At 46.8% G+C, this 17156-nt stretch overlaps 1 protein-coding gene across 9 annotated transcripts in view; it reads left to right on the top strand.

Moving 5' to 3' along the window:
• The window catches only part of SAMD4A (sterile alpha motif domain containing 4A), a 208437-nt gene that overhangs the window by 154929 nt on the left and 36352 nt on the right, over positions 1–17156 (top strand). For 7 of the 9 annotated variants that reach the window (XR_012159608.1, XM_073350079.1, XM_073350073.1 and 4 more), the window contains exons 4-7: positions 288–551; positions 10507–10616; positions 12642–12728; positions 16541–16835. Coding sequence is in view for 8 of the 9 variants with exons in the window: in XM_073350079.1 (XP_073206180.1) it covers positions 288–551; positions 10507–10616; positions 12642–12728; positions 16541–16835 (756 nt within the window). In the remaining variant the exon portion in view is untranslated. The remainder of the gene's footprint in view (positions 1–287; positions 552–10506; positions 10617–12641; positions 12729–16540; positions 16836–17156) is intronic. The other 2 variants (XM_073350082.1, XM_073350081.1) reach the window with 1 other exon arrangement.

Here is a 17156-nt window from a genome sequence, read left to right as displayed (position 1 = left end):
AACTTAACAATTTTTTAAAAATTAGAAATCAAATCCGTGCAACATTTTTTCCTAAGCGATTAGATATGGATCGTGTGATCCCATCCTGCTTGAGGTGTTGTGTCTTTCCTTTTTCTGAGAAGGTAAAAGAAAGATCAGGCTATGATTCAGGTACTAGCAGCCAGTCATGAAATTGTTCTGGAAGCAAGCAGTACACACCATGATTAACTAATTAGCTTCACTGGGGATTCTGCTGCATCCCAGAACGTGAGGGGGGGAATAACCTGTTTAATTTTATTTTTTTTCAGTTCTCTCAGGCCAGACACACCACAGCCCTTTGAAACGATCTGTGTCCCTTACCCCACCCATGAATGTGCCAAACCAGCCTCTAGGACATGGATGGATGTCTCATGAGGATTTACGAGCTAGAGGACCCCAGTGCATCCCCTCCGATCACGCCCCCCTGTCTCCACAGAGCAGTGTAGCCTCTTCGGGAAGTGGTGGGAGTGAACATTTAGAAGATCAGCCTTCTGCTCGTAACACATTCCAGGAAGAAGGGAGTGGTATGAAAGGTGAGTGAAAATGAGACACCCTGCTGCCCCCGCCCCCCAGAAACAGGCTCTGCTCCAATTATATATGGTTCACAATTTGAAAAGAAAAGATGGCAAGACAGGGATAGATAGAAGGAAAAGATATTCCCCTAACTTTCTGTAAGATGACAGCTTTTCTTCATTTTCATTGAGAATTCAGCCAGTGTATATTTAAGATACATTTATGTGCTCTTTGTACTAGTGAATATTAATGTTTTAATACCAGTATCTTTGCACAAAGCTTAATTTGAGTGAAGAAATAAACATTGCCTTGCAAAAGATTATTTTCATTTCAGCATTAGTTTCAGGCTAAGCAAATGAGTGCTACCCAGTACCATAGGGTTAGTGGAGCAAGTGGGCATTTCTCTACACAAAGTATGTTCTTCGATCTGTGCCGCCTTCATGGTGTATTACAAGATGCTCTGATGTGTCAATATGCCATCTGACCACAATTCACTTCACGTCATCAGCTATTTGAAAAGCTAGGTTGTATCTCTATAATGTGCAGCCTTAAGTTCAGAATTGATCCTCTTGGGCAGGGTGGAGGGTTGTATTGTTTTGTTTTTTATTATTGTCTAAAGTAGCATAGTATAAGCTTAGCATGCCATGTGTGATTTACCATTGTGGAGTTTGGTGGAACAAGAATACCACCAGGTATTTGGAAAAGTTGTAGTTGAGAGAGAATATTTATTTGAATTGAATTTCTTCTGTGCGGTTTGGTTGAATTTTCCACTACGCCTGCATTTTTAACTGCTTTTTAGCAATAAAACTAACTATCCTTTGAGAAAGGATGCAGAATTCTAAGTAACCCATTAAGGCCCCTACCCAGCAATCAGATCTTCAGGGTGGGCCTAACTGCGGGATCTGGGCCTCAAATGTCAAGGGTTTTTTTTTTTAATTATTATTATATAGAATGTATTTTAAAATGATACTGTGTTTGAGAATGGCAATACTGTACTGAGGTTGACCGAATGCTGCAAACCAGATGCTTGGAAATGTCTCATGGACTCAGCAAAGATATCACCTACTGGCCCCATTTCAGTTTCACATTAGTTCTGACATGCACCTTTCTCTGTCACTGGCCTCCACACACTAGTGTTGCTTTGGATTAGTGAGTTCCATTCCCTGTGCTGTGAACAGGGGCAAGTCACTTCCTGCCTCTGTTTCTCCTCCACCCTTTATCTGTCTTGTCTATTTACGTTATAAGCTTTTTGAGGCAGGGACCGTGTGTTAGGGCTTCTTTGCACAGGGAGATTTACTGGTATAATTACACCAGTGCAACTCCCCATGTGGACACTCATATTCTGGAATAAGAATTACCCGTATGGCTATGTCAGTAAATTTCCCCATGTAGACAAGCCCGGTGCAATGCACACAGCGTCCAGCAAAATGGGATCCTAATCTCAGTTAGGACTACCAGTTCTTGTAATATAAACACTAAGTAATAATCAAATACAGCATGTACTAAAGAGCCTAGAGAGATCAGTGCGGAGCAGCTAATCAGAATCAGCAGAGGAGTGTCCCTTCACTAATTCCTCTAGGAGCTGTGCTGCCATTAGCCAAGGACACTTGAGGAAAACACAGTGGTGTAGTACTTTTCATTTGTCCGTATTGAATTTCATCCTGTTTATTTCAGACCATTTCCTTCAGTTTGTCGAGATCATTTTGAATTCTAAACCTGTCCTCCAAAGCGCTTGCAACCCCTTACAGCTTGGTATCATTTGCAAACTTTATAAGTGTGCTCTCTATGCCATTATCCAAATAATTTATGAAGATATTGAATAGAACCAGACCCATGACAGAGCCTGGTGGGACCCCACTCGTTATACCCTTCCAACTTGAGTGTGAACCATTGATAACTCTCTGAGTATGGTTTTCCAACCAGTTGTGCAACCACTTTATAGTAGGTTTGTGTAGGCTATATTTCCCTAGTTTGTTTATGAGACAGTCATGTGAGACAGTATCAAGAGTCTTACTTAAGTCAAGATAGCTCACATCTACTGCTTCCGTCCTATCCACAAGGCTTGTTACCCTGTCAAAAAGGGATATTAGATTGGTTTGACATGATTTGTTCTTGATAAATCCATGTTGACTTTTCCTTCTTACCTTATTATCTTCGGGTGTTTACAAATCAGTTGTTTGATTATTTGCTCCATAATATTTCCAGGTACCAAAGTTAAGTTACTGGTCTACAATTCCCTGGGTTGTTCTTATTCACCCTTTTATAGATAGGTACTATATTTGCCCTTTTCCTGGCCTCTGGGATCTCTCCCATCCTCCTCTCAAAGATAATCACTGATAGCTCAGAGATCTCTTCTGCCAGTTCCTTAAGTATTCTAGGATGTATTGTGTCAGCCCCTGCCAACTTGAAGACATCTAACTTGTCTAAATAATTCTTAACTTGTTCTTTTCCTATTTTAGTTATTTATATATGTATGTAGTATAAAGACAAAGGGGCAGAAATTGCTTAATCTTTCTCCACCCATCATCATCATCATTGTTTTGCACCAACAATGTGCACAGCATTGTCTGGTACACAAAAATAAAGAAATTCCCTGCTCCAAAGAGAAACAGGCTTAGGGAAAGGAAACTCATTTCCCCTCTCCTTTTTTCAGAGCAAACATTATTTACGAGACTGTTTGTCAGCAAGTACAACCACTGGATTCCGCACTGACCAAGAATAAATATGTGCACTTTCAACTCCTTGCTTCTTTGCCTAGTTCTTCCAAGGTCCTCTCCTAGAACGGTCTATGAGCAAAGTTGTTCTTGCATTCAGCCAGGATGTTCAGATTCCTTTGTTTCATGGCGATTGCTCAACAGAGTAAATGTACCCGTTAGCTCTTTCCTTTCTTCAGCATGTTGCCTCCCAGCTTCCTCATCTACAACAGCAGGGAGATGGTGTTTTAAACATAGGCTTCTGGTTCTGCTATGCTCTTGAGTTGTTATGTGACACTAGAGCACATCATCAGGCTGCAGCGAAACATATACCAATGAAAAGAATAAGATGGAGGACAGGCAAGCAGGACCGGAAGCTCTGTGTCTCGATATTTTATCCAGAATCTCACCAACCGTACAGTGGGAGCTGCCAAAAATACTGCAATGGTTTGAGAGCTGCTTTTCAAAAGTTTTGTAACTTTCTGGACTTCCAGATCTACCTGTCCTGATGTTGGGGGTTCCATCTTTCATCATGACAGATTTCAGAGTAGAAGTGAGCTGTAGCTCACGAAAGCTTATGCTCAAATCAGTTTGTTAGTCCCTAAGGTGCCACAAGTCCTCCTTATCTTTCATCATGTTAGTGCCAGGCAGTGGCTACAGTGGTTGTCACAAGGAACTGGATATTTTGCATTATCTCCCAAGTTCCGTAGTCTCTGAGTTTTGTGTGCAGGTCGTCTCAGTGCAGGAGGGTATGATTGCCAGTTCTCCTGTGCACTCTAGACATGTTCTGAAATGGACATCAAAAAGAGAAGTCAAAATTCTGAGTGACAATGCTAGCATTTTGGTCATATTTTTGGTGGAACTAAATATTGGGCTGGATTCTCAGCTGATGCAAACCAGTGTTCTCCATAGCCCATTGTCCTCTCATCTAAACTATCAGATTATGCACTGCTACAATGTGTAGCTGGGCTGGCAGCATGAAGTCTACACCCTAAGAATGAGAAAGATTAAGTGGATTAGCATCAGCAACATACAACGAGATGCATTATTCATTCAGAAATGAAACTTGTGAATTTTCTATGTCGAGCGTTCCATTTCCAGCCCAATCCTGGAACCCAAACTCACGTGAGCGAGCTTTGTTCACATAAGTAGCAGTGAAGCTGGTGGAATTGTCCATGTGAGTAAGGGTTGCTTGCGTGCATACAGTGTCAGGAGTGGATCCCAGCACATTGCAGAGATGTCCATTTCGTATTCAAGTATGATAAAAATGATGCATAGTGAGTGGCTTTGAAATTGTGAAAAGACAGAGTTCTAAGATGCAGCTGCAAACCGTTGATTCAGCTGCAGCAGAAGTGCAGGTGAGAGTCACTGATTTAGCCCCATAATTTAATATCTTCCACCCAGTTCCCTTACCTTTGCAGAAGACATTGCCTTGCAGCTAAAGGAAGGCGTGGCCTCTTCCGTAACTACATGCTGTGGGCCAAACTTTGCTTTTAGATATCTTGGTGCAAATCCAGGGTCTCTCCTGAATTACTTTAGTTTATATCATAGCATTATCTCACCTTTGCTGTAGCGGTCAGTGGAGTTTATACTGATGTATCTGAGGGTAGGTCTACCCTTACAATCTCTGCCAGCATATTTATGGGTTTGTCTACATTGCAATTAAACACCTGTGGCTGACTTGGGCTCACGGGTCTCAAGCTGCAGGGCTGAACGATAGTGGTGTAGATATTCAGGCTCAGACTGGAGTACAGGCTCTGGGACCCTCCTGAGCATCTACACTACAATTAAACAGCCTCATAGCCCATGATTAATGGCATGGGTGTTTAATGGCAATGTAGACGTACCCTATCTGTCTATTTTAGGGTTTTATACTGATGCCCATTTGAGTACCTTCTACATAAAATCAATAGCAAAAGTGAAGCCTCTCGTGGATTTTATGGAGTCTCTGGCACTTCTCCCTTTACAGGCTCTAAACTCTGCTTGGGGTTGGATTTGGGGGGCAGTTGAAGGGAGAGGCTGGCAAGGGTTTGAGAATAGTTGTGAGGTGTTCATAGCGTGGTTCGCTAGGTCTGTTAGGGGTGTGATTATTTTGGTGGCATAACTATGGTGGCCAAACCCCTAGTGTAGATGCAGCTCTCCTGGCATAAGAGAACTTACGACTAGACTTGGGTACGCTCACCAAACCAGAATAAACTCTGCTGTCAGAAGCACTTTTTTGCCAGTGTAAGTGCACCTACATTAGAAAGGTTTTCCGGTATGATTATACCGGTATAGCTATATAGCATATTGCCAGTATAGTACACCCACAGTGTGAAAACAAGGCCTGAGAGCAGAATTTGGCCCGTTAGCTCCAGACTTCTGTTCGAAATGTAGATGACGAGTTTTCTGAATAACTGATTAGAAACACCTGGCATGAAAAAACACTCTGTTAACGCTGGGCGCAGTGTTTCAGAACTATCACACGGTGACTGAGTAATGAACTATTAGTAACGGGTGAGTCAAGAGTAACCCTGCATGTGTGCAGAATAGCTCAGCACTCGGCCGTGCGGCAGATCATTAGGGAGTAATAACTGTATCCTGCATGGTGATTTTCCAGGTACTGCCATTAAATGGTCTAAAAGAGCTCAACACCTTGTAATTTCCCCCCCTTTGCACCCTATTTTCCTTTCATGGGGCTAGAGTCTATCTAGCCCTTTTGCCAGTGCACAGTCAGGAGGGGGAGTAAGGAGCTTTCCTCTGCCACCGGCCCAGCTCATAGAATTACGGACTCTGCACTGAGGGGAGCTTAAGGATTCCCCTGCCTAGTTCAAGAAAGCAGAGTGGAAGGCGTAATCATACCACCTAAGGTATCATCATACCGCCACCACTATGTGCCCCCCATTGGAGCTGGCTGGCCAGGTGCAGGGTGGGGGCGTATGCTGAGTCTGCGACAGGGATGTCACGGTTTGCGCACACTCTACGCGCACAGGGGCGCTGAAGACCTCTGGTGCTCCCCTTGGGGTCGTGCGGCTCTGCACTGCAGCCCCTTACGATGGGCTCAGTGCTGTGAGCACCGTCTGGCCCTTCCTGCTCCAGTTTCCTCAAGGCTACACATCGGACTTCCTGTGGAAGCATCACCAGTGAGAAGGGCCCCATCACAGGCAGAGGTGGGCCCCAGCTGGGTGAGCTGAAGTTCTGCCGACCATGAGGGTGGTTCGGACCTGAGGTTCAGTGCCATCTTTTATGGAGAATAATCGCGTACATCGAGCTGGCACCCTCGTCCTGACTCGTCCCAACGTGCTTTACTGGCAGCGTATGCATATGCTGAGGACAGATGCCCACTGGGGACATGGGGACAGATGTGACTCCTCCATCTAAAACAGGTGCTCATGCTGGGTTGGGTTACATCCATTTACACTAGAAACCAGAGGCTTGCTGTTGCTGTACTCTTCAGCTTGCCGTTGGTGTAAGGGGTCTAACTGGAGCGTTTGTAAAACAGTTGCATGTCAGGGGTTTTGGGAATAGTGCTTACTTTAGACCTTCCAGGCTTGGTGTGTACCTGGCTCCCATGTTTGCTTTGCAATTATCATTTTCTTCCTTCCCTCTCAAAATCTAACATTTAAGTCATTTAATTTAAATGACCTGGGATGGTGACTGAGGCCAAGGAACTTGAGCTAAATACTGCTGACTGGGCTACTTGGCATTTCCTCTGTTTACTTTCGAATTGAGTTTGGGGTGAGACGTTCGGCAAACAGCTCCTCTGTGTGCAAGAGCCAAGGTCGAGCAGGAAGATGCTGGGACGCTCTCACTAAGACGTACTAACGCGCAGAACACAGGGTAAACGTCTCCACGTACCCAGACCTGGAGAAATAGCTGCACTGGTATGACTTGCTGAAGAAGGTGCTGTGAGATGGTTGTTCCAATGGTGGCAGGGGGCGGGTTAGACATATTGGGCTAAACTGTCCAGTGAAGGAGCTTAGGTTGCTCTTCTGTCCATTGTGCACCTAAATACCATATTTGTATGGGCCTTGTCATGTCTTTATGCACAAAGTTATCCAGGGTGTGGGCCTCATTTAGGTAACTGCATTTGACGCTTCACCCCACTGACTCTTTCTGGACTGTTAGGTTAACTGAGCGTCTCAGAACCATTTTGGTAGGAAACATACTTCAAGGCTTTCCAACCAAGTGACAGCTGGCACTAGGTAACTTTCAGCCCTGGGAATCACGACTCAGAGTCTGAGATTGTGGGAACATGCCCTTCTGACGCTGATGGAACTGGTTAAAGTTGAACTGTCTGCAGCTGCAACATGCCTTTGTAATTTACAACCCCCTGAGAAATATTTCCTGAAGGGCCTAGTGCACTCTAGCGAATAGCCCAAGCAACCAGGGTAAGGAGGAGTGCTTCCCAACATGCTGCAGTCACTGCACAGCTGTTACTGAAGCCTCAGGGCAGTGGGAGTCTCACCCCCTTTCCTTTGCCAAGGGGGAAACAGGCTGATGTCCCCACTCGGTTGCAGACCCACCAGTCCTGACCCTAATCCTCTCCCAGCCCATCACCAAGCTCTCTGTATGTGGCATCACAGAAGGCACGCCCATAGAATGGGTCTCTGCAGCACAGAGAGTTCTCCCATCCGGAGCAGGCTACCACCGTCCTGCCCCAGCAGCCGAACCCGTCCCGAGTAGTTCCAGCAAGGAGAGGGCTTGCCCCGACCAGCATAGAAGACTTGACGGTCTAGTGACACTGCAGCAATCAGAATGCCCTCTCTGCTCCAGTTCAGCCCAATGGGAGTTTTGCCATTGGTTTCAGTAAGCGAAGGATCAAAGCAGACATCCATCCGGCTTCCAGGCTGCAGTGAGCTGAGCGTGTGCTGGGTTCTTTGTAGGGGGAGCGCTTAGTGTCTCAATTCAGGAATATACTGAACACCTCTGCAGAGGGAGATTTGTCCAGACTTCCCTTCTGAAAGGAAGGTCATAGTGACATGGAGCCATTTGGATATGTGTCAGGGGTGGGGAATCTTGGAAGATGAGCTCACCCTGACCCTTGACAGGAATAGACTGCAAACAAGCCCCAAAGGTCTAAGTAGCCTCCTCACCCAGTGGCTTTTTACCTACCATTTCTATATGCATTTATTGCTTGATCTGGGAGCTAGTCAGTCGCCCATAATAACCATGCCATTTCTACGTGACTGGAAAAAAAATACAGCAAAATAAGAAATCACCACAACTTTTTATGTTGTCAGAAATTCTGTAAAGAGGGTGTGTGTTGGAAATGTCCATAGTCTAAATGGAAACGTGATGCTAAAACAAAAATTCAGGTAGATTCAGGTTCTGATATTAGGCCCCAATTAAGCAACGCATTTACATGTATGCGTAGCCATAAGCACGTGCTTAAATTCATCCCTGCTTAGCAAAGTACTTAGGTGTATACCTGACAACAGCATGTGCTTAAGTGCTTTGCTGAACCAGGGCTGTAGGATATTGTACAGCAGAATAGAACTGGGAAGAAAGCAAGTTTCAGGTAATATGATGGAGTTTGGATTTTATACTAAGCTACACTTCTGAATTTTGAATTTTTCCCCCTTTTCATCAATCGGTGTGTGTGTGTGAGCGTGAGTGGTGGTGAAAATAGTGTTTTGCTCATTTTCATTAAAACCCACTCACTAATTTCTCAGAGTCCAGAAAATTTGGAAACGAAGGTCTTCCCTTTCCTGGGGGGCATTTGCACTATGGTAGCTACTCTGATGTAACTGCACCGCACAAGCCCCATGGAGAGGCACCCTGCACTCACATTAAGTAGGGTTTCCATCCAGGCACTGATCTCTCATTGCGCAACAGTGGAGTTTTATGAGTTATTAGGTCTCATTTAGGGCTTGGACAGCTATTTAAATATGTAGATAATGCCCATCCCCAGTGACCAAAGGGGTCTGGTCCGCTGAAGTTAATGGAAGCCTGTCCATTGAGTTCAGGGAGTATCGGATCAAGCTCCAATCGACCTCCTGACTCTAAGGGCCGGCCTGACAGGTGGGTGACCACCCGAGAGGGTGCTGTGGCGAAGCAGGACTGGGGACTGGTGAGTCTGGGGGACAGGGCTGGGGCATGGAGAGTCTGGGGGCAGGGCTGTGCAATGGGCCCAATTCCTCGAGCAGGAGAGAGAAGCAAAGAAACTGGAGTTGGGGGGTGAGGAAGAAGAGCGGAGAAGGGCCACCCTGTGCCATGCAGGCGAGGGAAGGAGCAGAGGAAGAGGAAGGAAGCGTGGGCTGGGGGCAGACCCGCTGCATCTTTACACAGTGAGCCCAGAAGAGGCCCAAGGTGGCAGCAGCAGTAAGATAAAGGGAGCGTGAGAGTCGCGGGCAGCAGCGGTGCAGAGCAGTGCCCAGCGGATGGGCGCATGCGGCCATGGAGCTCAGTTCCCCCGGGGTACCGCCCTTTGCTTTCCCGCGGGGCTGGCTCTCTGCTTTTGCCAGCGCCATCAGAGTCTGGGCCCCCCCAGCCTCCAGGGTGTAGGGAAGGGGACTGTGGCCCCACAAAGCTCTGCAGTGGGATGTGCTGCACTGCGGGAGCCCCTTCCCCACTCAGTGTGTCTATGGGGCCATTATGGGGTTGGGGTATCATGCTATCAGTGCTCTCCATCTCCACACAGCTCTTCAGCCAGGGTCAAGCTGTGATGGGGGCATGGAGGGGATCAAGTTGGCTGCCCAGGCCTGGCGGGCACTGGGGCGTTGAGGGCAGCATTAAGGGCAGGAGCCAAAATACAAGTTCGTCCAGGGCACCATTCTCCCTAAGGCCGGCCCTGAGTCTAAGTAGTTATTTGCCAGGTTTGCAACTCTGTAAGACCTGACTCTTGATCAAAAGGCCACGCCATCTCCTCTGTCTTGTCTCAGTGCTGTGAATACATTTCTGTGTAAGATGAAACACTAGTATTTAAAAACAATAGTGTGAACAGGGAATTAAGAAGAATCTTCAAAAGACAGTAAACTACTTCACCGTGGCTCATAAAGGGCAATCAGATCTAATAGGAAATGCCCCACATCAAGGGACTGATCCTGCCAATGAATATGCATCTGAAACACCATTGAAATCAGTGGGAACTTGGGACGTATATCCTTAGGCACGTTCCAGCCTTCGTTGCTAACATCAAAGTGCAATAAAAGTTTTGGAGCTATCAGTAAGCCAGTACTGTGGAAAACAAAAGGAATCCGTTGCCTAATAAACTCCTCATGTTGTTGTTGATTTTATGTTATGTTGTTAAATAGTGTCATCAAATAACAGGGCGTTTTGTCGACTTGCCTTTGTGCTGCAGATGTTCCTGCCTGGCTGAAGAGTCTCCGTCTGCACAAGTATGCAGCTCTTTTCTCCCAGATGACATATGAAGAAATGATGGCACTTACTGAATGCCAGCTCGAGGCACAAGTATGTCTCAAATTAGCTATAAAACAGTTAGTCACATATTTTTTCTAGTGTTGTCACGATTAAAAACGCTCTGTTTGTTCAGTTTGTTGATAGGTTTCCCTGAAAACTTTGCATCATTTGTGAACATTGCAAAAAAATGCCAAAAACTGGGGGGGGGGGCAAACGACACCTTGTATCCAAAAATGACTTGGCCAAAAGCTTGTCAGTGAAGTCATGGGGTGAAATCCTCATCCCATCAAAGTCAATGGGAGATGTGCACTGGCTTTCACCACTGAACTTTAAGGAGGACCCTTTCAGAGGCACAAATGGCATTCAGACATCCAACACCCATTGAAAATCAACGGGAATTTGGTGACTGACTTATTTGTTCCTTTTAAAATCTCCTTAATAGATTGCTTTCCATGTTATCCCTGGGATAAATAGATCTGATTAGCATCTTTATAAATCAAATGCTGCTGCCGTGTTGCAAATAGATTTGTTTTTCCTCTGAGCTATGATTCCAAAAGTTTGATGGAATGAATGATCTGGTAACACTTTCATTGCCGGAGAAGGATACTCTAGTCTTTTTGGGTTCAAGGCCTATATAGGTGCTCAGCTGATTTTTGACAGGGTCTTTTTTTTAACTTCCAATTTCTTCAGCCCCTTCTAAACTTTCCAGAGCCTTCACTAAGGCTGTGTCTACACTTACAAGCTGTGCCGGTGTAAGAGCGCTTGTTTAGCCGCGTTATGCTGATGGGAGAGAGTTCTCCCATCGACAGAATAAAACGAGCTCAACGAGCTGTGGTAGCTATGTCAGCAGAGAGCGTCTCCTGCTGACGCAGCGTTCTGCACACAAGTGCTTATGCCTGCAAAATTTATGTTGCTCAGGGGGGTGGATTTTTTTCACACTCCTGAGTGACAAGTTTTGCCGACATAAGTGCTAGTGTAGACATGGCCTAAACACTGACTTGCACTGGAGGAAGGAAACTGGCAATGTCCCAGCCAAGCTTTCCTTAAAATGAAAGGGGCCCCGCAGCTTTCTAAGGGCATGTCAATGGAGTTAATCCACCCCTCCGAGAGGCGGCAACTAGGCCAATGGAGGAATTCTTCCGCTGTCCTAGGTATGTCTACACTGGACTTAGGGCTGCCCAACTATAGTGCTCGGGCCATGAAATTTTTTTAAGTGTAGACTAATTTTGAAGTGTAGACCAGGCCTAAGCTTCTCACACCTCTCTTAGAGCCAGGGGGCCTGATTCACCACACTCTTACTCCAGTTTTATGTCAGGGTACAAGTGGAGATACACCAATGTGGAGCTGGGATAACACTGTTGAGTTACCCCAGCATAAACTGGACTACCACGGTAGTGAATCAGGCTGGGTGCCGCTATTTCGGTTCCTAACTCTGAGGGTTGTTTTTTTTTTTTTGTTTTTTTTTTGAGGATTGCTTTTCTCAGCATTGCCACGCCTTGTGCAAAATAGTTTAAAACTGTAGTGAGATCTCTACATTTAATGACACAAGTGGTCCCATTGGAATCAGTGGGCCTTCTCTTCGTGTCAGTGTACAGTACATTCTACTCTGCCAGAGTAAGGCTCGCCGAGTCAGCTCCCTAGAGAACTGTGAACAACTGCAAACAAACTGTGATCAAAGGCAGCAGGTGGCAGAGGGCAATTTTTTCAGTTTCTGCCAAGTGTTTGTTTGATTTGAATCACAGAAAACTGTGTTCTGGCACCGAGAGCTGTAGTTCTGCTCCCAGACCTGACATTGGATTTAAAAACATCTTTCTTAAGTCTCTGAGAAGACCTTTCGTCCCTTGTGAGCACTTATAAATATTGCCACTCCAAAGGAGGGTGCACAAGCCAGTGAGAAATCTATAACTTCAATGGGTTTCTAACCTGTTTCCTTAGACCCTGTGCCTCTCTGATTATCCCTGAATTCAGAGGTTTCTTGAATTAACAGCAGCCCTTTTCACTTACGAAAGAAAGGATTTTTGTGCATCCTGCTGGCTGGTGGAGATGTGAGTGTCACATTGTACTGTATCTTCACAGAATGTTACCAAAGGTGCAAGGCACAAAATAGTCATCAGTATCCAAAAGCTGAAAGAGAGGCAGAATCTTCTCAAGTCTTTAGAAAGGGTAAGTTATTTCTGCTTCTTTTTCAATTAAAATAATAGCCAGGAATTAATTCTCAGATAAAGTCCTTTTTGGTTATTGCTGGGTATTTCCCCCAGAGTGCATCTTTTTCATTGAGCATTTTCTTCGTTGGGTTTGCCACATTCGGGTAATTGTATCACAAACGCACTGCATTTTATCAGCAGGCTGCCCCACTGGCTTTTGTACCGAGGCGTAAGCTGCCTCCTGGTTCTCCCCCAGCTCCGGGAGGTTGTAACCTGCACCAGTCCTGTACCTAGCACAGCGTGCGTGCCCTGGCACTGCCTGGCCAGTTTGAGTAGTAGCCAGTGCTCCGCCCGTTCCTTGAGCCTGCCTGCCCACTCTCGGTGGGTACGTCCACACAGCAGCGGGGAAGATGGTTCCTAACTTGGGTGGACGTACCCGTCCTAGTGCTGCTTGAAAACAGTCGTGTGGCCAAGGCGGTGGCTCAGGCAAGCGACCCAAGTACCAACCCCCAAGTTATACACTCGGACAGCTAGCCTGAGCCACAGCCACACTGTCATTTGTAGTGTGCTGCGTCGAGCAGAGCTCGCGTGCGTATGTCTGCCCGAGCTGGGACACCCCCTTCCCGCTCCTGGGTAGACGCACCCTGTGTGAGACAGGGAGTGCCACTCCACGTCCCCAGTGTCACCGGTACTTGCGCCCCTGACCCTGTGGGACACGTGGAGGGGAAACCACATGGTCGCCTGCAGGTCCCGCTGCTGCTCTGTTCCCTCGCACACACCGTAGAGGAGAGAGCCCCCGTGAGCAGCGCTTTGGCATGCACGGGATACAAACCCGCCCGGGTGGGATCCCACAGCCCTGCCCTCCCCCTCTTTCTCAGCAGAACTGGTGTGGTTCCGGGCTGTCTGCAGTCCCTCACTGCAGGGGAGGAGCACGACTTGCCTATCCCAGTGCGCTTTCTAGGCTGGCTGGCTGACGACTCTGGAAAGCAGCATTGCATCCGTTCACATTCAGCAGGTTCTCGAGGCAGCCAGAGAGGTCAAACGTCTTTTTGTTCTTTGTGATGAAAGTTTAAATTCTGCTGAAACTGGTGGAGCCATCAGAAAAGAACCAGCAATAGCATACCTACCAGTATCAACTCAGTCCAACACCTCGCTGTTTGTTGTTCCTCTGTTGTGTTATATTGCATCAATCATTCTATGCACAGCTTCTGACTGGGAGCCATTCAATAATTATGCTGCGCATTGCGATTTATTGGTGTTTTGGTTAGCTCACCACTTTATTTTGCATGTTTAAACTATGGGATTTTATTTATGGAACTGTAGGAGTTAGTAAAGCTGTATTTCCCTCTGTACATTAATAACAATCATTACATCCATGGATTGAGTTTGCTTTTCGGATGTGTTTTCTAGGCAATTTCACAGCCTTTCTTCCCCCTCCTCTTCATGAAGTTTGAAATACAGTATTGATTGACTGTTGTTACTACAGGAACGTAACCCAAGTTTGGCTGACACAATGAGCTACACAGTCTATCCAATAAGATGGGATAAATATTAGTGTTTGCTCTTGACTGCTAGCGATATAGTGGGATTTGCCTGGACTCTGGGGCTGTGGTTCTGTGGATGGTTTGAGTGGGGCCCATGAGTAAAAGCTGGCTGTGGGCTGTATTACTTAGGAGCATGTGTCTCTGTTTTTCTAGTTTTCCTTCCTTTATTTTAACTAACCAGGAGCATGTGTGTGACTTGATCTTCTGGGCAAGCCCCTCCTGCGAACGTTTCTTTCTTCCCATAAAGGAGCTGCACCCGGTTAACACAATGGGTCCCCGCCTAGCTGCACACCGACTCCATGTAATTCAGAGCGATGGAGCCGGGAGTGCAGGTGGTGAAGAGTGATGGGGAAAATAAACAATCACCCCACAGGTCAGGCTGGCTTGTGACACCGCATGTGCTTTCTCTTAATGTATCTTTCATATGTTCATCCATCGCGCTTTCCCCAGGAGCTTGTCTGCTCTGGTTTTGTGTCGGAAGTGATGCCTCAAGAGTAGTTTGAGTGAGACCCAGTAGCCTGAGAAACGGGAGACGAGTCTGGCCCATATTAAGAACAAGATGCAGTCCTTCCCGCCTTCCTCACTGGCATTTCCCGGCGGGAGGGAGGGAGAATTAAACCCGAACTGCGGAAGGAGAACGGCTGTGACGCACACAAATATGCAGTCTGCCGGGATTAAGAAGCCAACATTTTTCATTCTGAACCACTGGAAGGAATACAAACGTTTGGAGGGTTTTAAGATCACGTTTGAAATATGGGGTGAAATTCTAGCCCCACTGGCAAAATTCCCATTCACTTTAGCATGGCCAGGATTTCACCCATGGAGGATTCCAGTGAAATATCTCCCTCTCCAATCACTCCTCATTCACAGAAATGACCCAAAGACCAGCTGTGTCTTCAAAGCCCTGTGATTCTGTAGGCGGGTTCCAGACTACAGTAATAAACTGCCCCGGCCACTTCAAAGCTGAGAAACCATATGTGGTGGTGGTAGTATTCTTACCATGACTCCCAGGAGCCCTAGTAATGGACCAGGACCCCATTGTGCTAGGTGCTGTACAAACACAGAACAAAAAGGCAGTCCCTGCCCCACGGAGCTTACAGTCTACGTGTAAGATGAGGGACACCTAGTGATAGAAACAGACGGGGAGGACAAGGAGACAATATGGGTCAGCATCACAAGAAGTGATCACAGGGCACCAGCAGCCTAACCACTGTCAAGCAAGCAGGGGTTTGAAGGAGAATGAAGAAGTGACTTTGTGGATGTTTACAGGGAGCTCCTGCCAAGGGGTGGGGCAGCATGGGAGAAAACAGGAGGGCGCTTGCTTGAAAATGTAACAAGTGGGTGATGGAGGCTGGCATCATGGGAATGCAGGAATCAGCCTTTCAACAGTGAATGAGAGACCAGATCAGCTGGGGTTAGGCCATGCATGGCCTTGCAAGTGAGGACAAGTAGTTTATGTTTGATGTGATAGAGAAGGGGGAGCCAGTGGAGGGGCGACATGGTCAAAACAACTGGGTAGGAAAATGATCTTAGCAGCATTTTGAATGGAGATGAGCACGGCAAGATTGCATTTGTCAAGTCCAGAGAGAATCATGTTGCAGCATTTGAGACACAAGTTGGTAAGAGCCTGGACAAAGGTTTTAGGTATGTGGGTGGATAGCTGGGCCAGACATGGGCCAAGAAGGCAGTACTGAGAGCCAGAGCCAGGATAGGCTTAGGTTAGAGACTGAATTTTGTGACGGTAGACAGCACTGAAATCTCATGTGCTGTTCTCATGTGATTCCTGTGGAAATTGCAAGGTCTCTGCTTTCTTGAAGGGTGGGAATCTCACCAGATCAGCTGCTCTCATGGGATTTCATCCCTCTTGGGCTGCATCTGCACTGCGTCTGGACGCCATACTCGCACTGATTTTGGATCCCACCTGATTCATGGGGTGGGTTCAGATTCAGGAGTTCAAATCTGAACACACACACCTGAAAATGGGGAAGGGGGTTTGCAGGTGGCGTCAGACTTGAAGTTCTAGTTCTTGCCTGTTTCTGTTAAAACGGTTCTGTGAAAGACTCAGTTAATTAAATGGACCAACTTACTGAACGTGGATCACACAGTACAAGTAAGTCCTGGAGTAGGAACAACAGAAGAGGCTTCTGCGGGGGTTGTTTTTCTGGAAGCAATGTCCTAGTGTTGTCAGCTTTGCTGAGGCAGCATGGCTGAGCTCAGTGCAGCTAGTGGCATATTGAGATTGCAGACATACCAGCTGCTAACCATTTTTGTTGTCTGGAATCTGCAGGACATCCTGGAAGGTGGCAACCTGCGCATCCCACTGCAGGAGCTACACCAAATGATCCTCACCCCAATCAAAGCCTACTGCTCCCAGAATTCAAACACAGACGAGCAGAGCCGGGACCTGGATTCCCACCACCTGCCTTCTCTGATCGGCTCGGACAGCCAAGGGTCTGACTGCAAGGACTCTGCCTCTGGGTGCATACAGCAGCACCACTTGCCTGGCTGCGAGGGCGAGTCTGGAGGGGGACCTTTGCCCGAAGGGGATCTCCCTGGGCAGTTCACGAGAGTCATGGGGAAAGGTCAGCTGCTCCAATTGTCTTTATTCCTTCTATTAGGAGTAAATGGTTAAGAACAGCGTTTATTTCATAGCCGCTCTGGTCCCCATCCACCCTCCTTGTGTCCTGTTCATCATAATATTCTCAGGGCCCCTTTGTGCTAGGTGCTGTATCAACACTTAGTAAGAAACAGTCCCTGACCCAAAGGGCGTGCAGTCTAATTAGGGAAGATGGACAGAGGTGAAATGATGTACTCAAGGTGACACAGCAGAGACAGGACTGCACCCAGCTCTCCGGAGTCCCATTGTACCATGCTGCCATCATTCACATGTGCTCAAGCACTGT

This window comes from Lepidochelys kempii, chromosome 6 (assembly GCF_965140285.1).
Source record: "Lepidochelys kempii isolate rLepKem1 chromosome 6, rLepKem1.hap1, whole genome shotgun sequence".
Taxonomy (NCBI): Eukaryota; Metazoa; Chordata; order Testudines; family Cheloniidae; genus Lepidochelys; species Lepidochelys kempii.
This window is presented reverse-complemented; position numbering and strand designations above follow the sequence as displayed.